Raw genomic sequence first — 8,268 nt, forward strand, 5'->3', positions numbered from 1 at the left:
GCACTTGAGATGCGCACACGTCGCACCCCCAATAAAAATGTATATATGTTTATGTATGTGCCTGCACTTAATAATAAAATTTCGTTTAATTTCGAGTTTTGAATTTCATTTTTATGATTCCTTTCGCTTTTTTCGCATTTTTCCCGCTTATTTATTTTCCCTGCCAGGTGTTCCCCGTAACGTGATAAAATTTTAATTACATTTGCTTCGGAGAAGATTGGATATTTATGTTGTTGCTACTCATTGTAATCTGATTTTTGATGCTTTGTATATTCTTTATTATGTTAATTTGGTTACTTTTCAATGTAATTAAAATTTTTTCAAACAGACTTATTGGTTTTTTTGAACTGTGATTATTGACATTAAACAGTTTAAAATTCATAACAATTAAAATAAGAAAATATAGCTTAGGGCTTATTCTTCAAATCATATTAATAAGAAGAAAAATATAGTGAAATAATTATTTATCATAATAGCACAGGAAAGGTTATCTCCACCTAGCTTTTATCTTAAAAAATGTTTAAAACAAACACTCAAATGCTTCCAAGAACTTTAGGCTGAATATTGTTTTTATGACGCATCCCAAGTAACACATGCCAGCCATTTCCGTTTATAAAACTTCAGATAACTTCAAAAGCTGGCGAAAAATCCAATTAATAATATCTATCGCAATCTACACTCTCGGTGCTGATTTCCGTTTTAAGATACTTTAGATAACTTTATGGTTCAGCTACAAATTCATTTTAGACAAATACAATCTCGACGCTGGTTATCTGAAATAATAGATACTGAAAATGAAATTCAAGTAATCTTCAATTAGTGCTCAAGAGCAACGCATACATTTACCGGAAATGCATTTCGGGGCTTATAAATTTCATTACGCAAAAGCGAAAACCTTTTGACATTGATGTCGGCTTAGTCTGTCTGAGGACTCGACTGGACAGACGACTGTCTTGTCTGCTGCCTTCTGTCTGATGTTTGTTTATCTCCCTTTTGGCTTTGCCTAATGGACGCCTGCCAACAGCTGGCAGGACACTTTGAGAAACTCAACATCGCCTGGCTCCTGCGAGTGGAAACATTGTATTCGAGTCAGGTGCGTTGTGAATTTTGCTGCAACAGTCATTATAATAATGCCACAACGAAGTGTGCTCGGAAATAATAATCAAGTTGGGTTGGGAGTTTGGGGAGAGCGAGGTGGAACCCAGCTGCTGGCATTTGATGGTTTCGTGTAGGTTGTGGTACAGCCAAGGCACTTAAAATTTCATTTAAATATGGACTTCTCGTTGAATGTGCAATCGTGCATTGTTGCAATAATCGCTTCAAATAATAACTTTAAGTGCATAATTTTATAAAGTACTCACTGGTTCTGGAATGGCCATTCTTGCCGTTGAAAGTACGTGAGCACATTTGCCTTTGGCTTAGTGAGAAACATTTTAAAAATTGGGTCAGGGCAAGGAAAAAACATATTTTTATATATATTTGCACTTAATAATTACAAACAATTGCTTACAACGTATAATATATCCAATAGCCATAAAAGCCCAAGCACATACAAAAAAATCATTGAACTTTAATCCATTTTGGATAGATAAAGCTTCTGAAATCCTTTGTGGGTGGCTGTTGCCATAACATTCGATTATTTCTACTGTCTGCCTGATTCGAGTTACTAATTTAAGTTCTTCCATACCCAATAGCATTTAGGTTTAATTGAATTTGTGTAAATGGTCAATTCCACCAGTATAAGTCGACCCCACTAATTCAGAACTTTTCACGTAGTTGTTATGCAACGTTTTTAGAGCTAATTGCTCGTATATATAAAGTATGCTTTTTCTATCGTTTGCATAACAAATCGTGAACCAAAAAGGCAAATGAGTGAGTGTAAAATGTTTGCCAGCAGACAATTTATTTAAACATTTTTCACACGAACTGCAAAAATGGCCGGCTCTGATTAAAAACAGATTTGTTCAGATTGGTTTTATAATAACCTTACCATACAGACAATTGACGTTGTCCGGCTGTAATAGTTACAGTAAAACTTTGAATTGCAAATTTGTTCTGTAATCGGTTACAGACTTTACAAAAAATAATTATTTTACCACAAGCAGATGTTTGAATTTTATAATTTAATATGGGGATATCCTATACAACGGATGACAAATAACAAATTTATCTAAATAAGAATAAAATAATTGTTAAAAGCACATTAAATCAAAATGCCTTAAGTAACTTACAAGCTTGGGACCCATTTAATATTCGTTTTTCTGTCGTAGAAAACTTATGACACCCAACAAATGTGAAAAAGTTTAAAGTCAATCAAACTTTTTAATTTTCATTTACATTAAAATTATGTTGGCATTTATTTTCCTTGCCATTTGTTTGTGTCGCTTGGCGCTTTTGATAAAAAATTTGCATACAACAATTTTTCTCACTTTACTTTACGGAAAAGTTTTTCCTTTTTAATTTGCATTACGAAACATATAGACAAACACAAATGTGAGACTGGAAGGAGAGTGAAACCTAAGTGATAACATTAAAAGGGAAAGTCACGAAAGGCAAATATGAATCATACGCCATGTGTAGCAAATGTGCTTAAACAAAAATGTCGCCTGTAAATTAGAAAAAAATCTGCATAATGGAAGATTTGCAAAAACAAATAATTGTATACGAAATTATGGGAAGTTTGGGTGATAAAAATTAATGGGATCCTGAAGCGAAATTAAGTGAATTCTCAAACAATGTTCAAATAATGAGAAAAGGTGTTGTCCCAACTACAAATTTAAGCAAGTCATTTAAACTTAAACTGTTAAAAAATGATTACTTTCTTCACCATTCAACATTCATTAGGATAATACAAGTTAACCTGAGCTTTGCGGTCGGCAAATATATCGTTCACGTGCTAACATCTTCGCGATATCGTCATTGTTAGACTTTTTAGCACTTTTCTTCATAACAAATATTGGTTCACTGTCATTTGCTTAAAGTCTGGCTTTCAAACATATATGTATAAATCAGGTAAGATTTTTCATTAAGTACTTACCAGCACATTCACTCAGTTGTATAAGTAATGTAAAAAGTAAATTTAAACAAATATCCTTTGTCTATTAAAAAAGATATAATAAGATATTTCATTGAGCACTTATCAGTATAAAAAGATAGTAATATTAGTTATGTAAAAAGTAAATATATTTTGTATATTAATAATTTACCCCCTGGGGTAATAAATTATAAAAGTGTTAACAACTTGGCGATGTCGTCAATTGTTACACTTCAAATGACCAGAATTTTTGGCACATTTTTCCAGAGTGTAATCAAGATTATCCAATTAACAGTTCCGAGATAATTGAGATGGCGTCAGGGAATTGAACAATCAAACAAGGGGGTTTGAACTAGATATATTTTATTACAGCCCAAAAACACACCCAGCGAGTCCGGCGAGTGCGATTAATAAGTCGAGCGAGGCGCGAGAACCCAAGCGCCAAGTCACAATGCCAATTGAGGCTCTGATGTGTAGGGCAAACAAGAGCCGAGCGAGCAGTCTACAATCGCGATGCGATCTCCGGATCATTATCAGTGGGATGAGCTCGCCCGGTGCCATCATTCGACAGTTGCGATTTGTGGCGGCCAGACGTGAGATAAGCCAGGTGTCCCAACCAAATAACTAGCGATGTATCCGCAACTGGAAACGGAAGCCGAGGCCCTGGAAAAGGCTACGGCGCGGGCTCTTTTACCAGGTGCTATAAGTAAACCCGCCAGTGAAGCCGGAAAAGCTCCAACGGCAAGCAGGTGGAAACGTCGCCTGCACCGCCATATCCCGGTCTTCCAATGGCTGCCACTTTACACCACCGAGTGGGGAATCGACGACTTTATAGCCGGCATCACCCTGGGACTCACCATCATACCCGAGAGCATGGCCTGTGCTCTGCTGGCGGGTCTGCCGGCTCGATATGGCCTATGTTCGGCCTTCATCGGACCGCTGATCTATCTGGTATTTGGGTCCATCGACAAGGTCATCATCGGACCCACCAGCCTGGTGGCTCTGGTCAGTGTCCAGTTCACCGTGGGACGACCCATCGAATTCGCCTTTCTGCTCACCTTCCTCAGTGGAATTGTGCAGATCATTATGGGCACGCTAAGGATGGGTGAGTAAAGACACACTTTACAAAAAGAAATTGGAAAGAAATTTTTAAATACAAAAAAAGGTTATACTAATGTTGAAAAGGTAGGTACGATTACAAATGCCCACACCACACAAAAGGACCAACTTAATTTTCTCCACTTATAAAAAAATCTCTCAATAAAAGGGTTTGATAAGGATTTTTAAATTTGATTTTCGACTGTTAACAACTTTACACAATTGTTACAATGGAATAATTTTGTTAAGAGCAATTTTCTAAGTAAGGAATTTGACCGGCTCTAAGAAATCATGTTCGTTTCTGAAACATCTTAATATCAAATGAATTTTTAAACAAATATTCTTATGTTATGCAAGACAAGTGATAATCTGGCAGTATTCAAAACGTCCCTTAACTACTTTCTATTAAAAATAAACAATATTATTGCAAAAGAGCATATTAATTTTTATAAGATTTTGGCAAGTGTACGCCGACTAAGTATCAGCTGTGTTCCGTGTGATCTAACTGCTAAATTGACTTAAGTGCGGCATGTGTTACTTCCGCGCCAATTGAATTGAAATAGATCCGCTTTAGAGCTCTCTTTAAGCACCTAATTGAGTTTGCTGCGTGATAACTGTTATGCGGTTTGACCGTGATTAGCACTATTTGCCTCAATTAACACTTCTTCGGTTGAGATTCGATGTGTAGATTTGTATACGGAACTAGAATAGGTCCGAAAAAACATTGAGGGGGTGGTCTCATAAAGCAAACAAAAGCAGGTGTCATTGAAGCTCTATTTGAAATTCGGGTCAATAAGAAATTTCTGCTGTTATTAGTTAGTAATGTTTATGTTTACATTTATTTTATTGCCGGTACTATTTATTTTATTTTATTTGGAATCGAATAAAGTCAAGAATTAATGTTGATCATATAATTCTTATTTAACCTTCAATTTTACTATTACACCATTCATATTCCGCAGGTTTTATATTCGAGTTTATCTCCATGCCGGTGATCAAAGCATTTTCCTCTGCCACTGCCATCCTGGTGATAGAATCTCAGCTCAAAGTCTTGCTGGGAATTAAGTATTTAGTCGCGGGACTTCTGAATTCAGTTGGATTGCTGAGTTCCCGCATTCATGAGTCCAATATGGCTGATCTCACCGTTGGCGTTTGTGCCATTGTTTTTCTGCTCTTGTTGGAGGTAAGTTTCAGTAGGTCCATTTAATTATATCTATAATTTATCATTCTCCTGTAGTTATTGGACCGTGTGGCTAATAATGAAAATCGCAATAAAATTCTGAGGATCTGCTGTCGATATTTGTCTACCTCAAGAAATACTTTGATTGTGCTCATTGCTGCCATTGTCTCCTATATTTGGATTCAAAAATAGCGGCCAAGTGCCTTATGCTCTAAGCAAGAATGCCTTGTCCACTTTGCCCAATTTCACAGTGCCCAGCTTGGAAATTGTTACACCAGAGCGTAGCTACAGTTTCTGGGAAGTGCTGAAGGAACTGAACATGGGTATTATAGTCATTCCAATCGTTGGCATACTAACGAATATCTCCATTGGAAAATTAAGTGAGTACGAAAAGGTCAAATAAATATAAGTATATTTGATATTTATTTAATATGCAGCTCCTAAGGGTCTGGTGGACACAAATCAGGAACTTCTCACTGTCGGCCTGTGCAACATGTTCGGATCCTGTGTGCAGGCGATGCCTTCGTCAGGAGCATTTACCCGTTATGCCATTAGCACAGCCTGTGGCCTCAGGACTCCCATGGCCAATCTGTATTTGGGTGAGTCCAGCGGGATGTAAAAGCGCGAAGCCAAAGCACAATTTCATTATAGTATTACACTAAGAGTTCGAAATTGATTTCTCCAATCCATTTACTTTGAAACTATATTCACAGTTGTAGTAATAATTAATACAAAATAATTAACAATTAACGATCATAAAAATTTTCGTAAAATAATTTGTAGTTTTGGTTGGTTTATATTTACGCCAATTTTAATCAACACACTAAACATTTTTCAAATTAGAAGCTTTTAAGAAATAAAGTTAAACATGGTCAGTTAAACATATCTTACCGCTAGATGGCGCCACATGTTTAAATAGCGATATTAAATACCAAACCCACTTTTAAATTTGTGTATTGTATTTTCTCCCTCTGTAGGCATTATTGTGCTGCTGGCCTTGAGCTACCTGAGTCCGTACTTCAACTACATCCCGGAAGCAACGCTGGCGGCCATCCTGATATGCTCCATATTCACGCTGCTCGACTTCAAACTGCCGCTGCGATTGTGGCGCGACTCGAAGCGCGACTTTGCCACATGGCTGCTGTGCTTCTGCGTGTCCGTGTTGTTTGGCGTGGAGGTGGGCCTGTTTGTCAGCATCGTGGTGACCGCCCTGCACCTGCTCTTCCTGTGGGCACGTCCCGAGATTCGGGTGAAGATTGAGCAGCTGGAGGAGATGCAGTACATCCGGGTGACGCCGAGCAATGGCATCTATTTCCCGGCCATTAATTATTTAAGGGAACGAGTGCTCAAGGCGTGTACACAAGCCGACTTTAAGATTACCGTTGTGATCGATGGGCAGCGCATCAGTGGCATGGACTACACTGCCGCGCAGGGTATATCGAAGCTATCCAGTGATCTGTGCCGGCAGGCGGATGCCTCCAGTTCCACATTGCTAATCCTATTCAGATTTCCGGAACACTTGCAAAGACTCATCGATCACACGGATAACTTGGTGTTCTGCGAGAGCGAGAACAAAGTGAAGGAGTTCCTCACACAGGAATCCCTGCGCAATGGCTATATCAACCTGAAGGAGCACATAAGGGCCTCCATCGATTTGGGCTATAAAATCGACATCGATTAGGAGCACTCGCCCCCTAGTTAGCTGTTTGTGTTATTTATTTAAGTTTAGTTTGGAGAAATTGTCGTCGCTGGCTGCAAATGGAAATAAAAGTGAAGGAAAAGTGGAACAAATGCCTTGATGGCAGCAATTTATAAAATCCCCCCAAGCCCGACCAACTGACCTCTGGAGGAGACGGGACGGGCAGAATAGATGCGGTGCCGCTGGCGACGCCGTCAATGATTGCCAAGCTAATGGATTTCTGTTTACTTTTTCACTTAGAGCGGGCGCCAAGGAGGCAAAGGAGCAGAAACAGCAGCAGCTGAAGCATAAGCATAAGGAAAAAAACAAGGACTTGAAAAATAGCGCAAAAGAAATTAGAGAAAAGCGAAAGCGCACAGCTAACTTCTCTAACCAAAAAAAAAAAAAAAGAAAACAAGGTGCGCTGGAAAAAAGGACGAAAAACAGCTGAAAAGAAACTGCAAGAAATTAAACTAAAATCCTGGCGTAAAGTGGATCAAACGCAGTAAAAACAAGCCATGGCATAAATTAAGTTAGTCAACAGCGAAATCGGACTACTCTTTCGTTTGTATAATACAATTAAAAGTGGACTAAGTAAAAATGATAAAATAAATTAGATATGAGCGCCTTAAGAAAAAAAGTGGAATGTTAATTAAAATAATATCTAAAGCTATGACGCATTTCGAAACGTTCCTATTAAAGAACAAATCTATTATATTTATATACCTTAAGTAAAATGTTAAAGCAATTGTTACAGAAATAAAGGTAAAATCTTGAAAATGTAAGATAGTGTTACAAAAATAAATCGAATAAGGTTTTTAGTCGCCGACTAAAATTAGCAAACGCTCCGAAATTTAATAAAAACAAGACCTAATTGTAATGACAATAAAAAGGTAAGCTTAAAATGGTAAATGAAACTAAAATTCATTTCTAAATTAATTTATTATAGTAAGCTATAATTCTAATGTCAGTTGTTTTACTAAAAGTTATAGAGCATTAAAAAGAAAGCCATGAAACACAGAGCGAGGCGAGTTAATTACGTAAGGCTAAGAAAGCGAGAAAGGGATGGGCTCTGGGTACTAGAAAGAGAGAGCAGGCTAGTAAGACCAAGTCGGTGTTCTAAGTAGAATTCAAGCACTTGAGGCGGTGTAAATGAAATGCGGTGCTTCCCTTGCACCGGACCTTCCATTTTAGCTGTTGTTGATTGCATTGGCAAACGAAGTGAGCAGATTTAATGAAATTTAAAACGCTGTCCGGAACTTGTCCAAAGGAAAAGCG

At 37.7% G+C, this 8,268-nt stretch overlaps 1 protein-coding gene across 1 annotated transcript; it reads left to right on the forward strand.

Moving 5' to 3' along the window:
- Positions 1 to 3,626: 3,626 nt before the first annotated feature.
- LOC108039735 (sodium-independent sulfate anion transporter) lies at positions 3,627 to 7,608 on the forward strand. The gene is given in 6 exon segments (XM_017116822.2): positions 3,627 to 4,139; positions 5,095 to 5,315; positions 5,370 to 5,501; positions 5,503 to 5,692; positions 5,750 to 5,911; positions 6,290 to 7,608. Coding segments are annotated over 6 exon segments (1,884 nt in total). The 5' UTR covers positions 3,627 to 3,664; the 3' UTR covers positions 6,994 to 7,608.
- The last annotated feature ends 660 nt before the right edge of the window (positions 7,609 to 8,268 follow it).

The sequence above is a fragment of the Drosophila rhopaloa genome, unplaced genomic scaffold (genome assembly GCF_018152115.1).
Source record: "Drosophila rhopaloa isolate 14029-0021.01 unplaced genomic scaffold, ASM1815211v1 contig_167, whole genome shotgun sequence".
Lineage (NCBI taxonomy): Eukaryota > Metazoa > Arthropoda > Insecta > Diptera > Drosophilidae > Drosophila > Drosophila rhopaloa.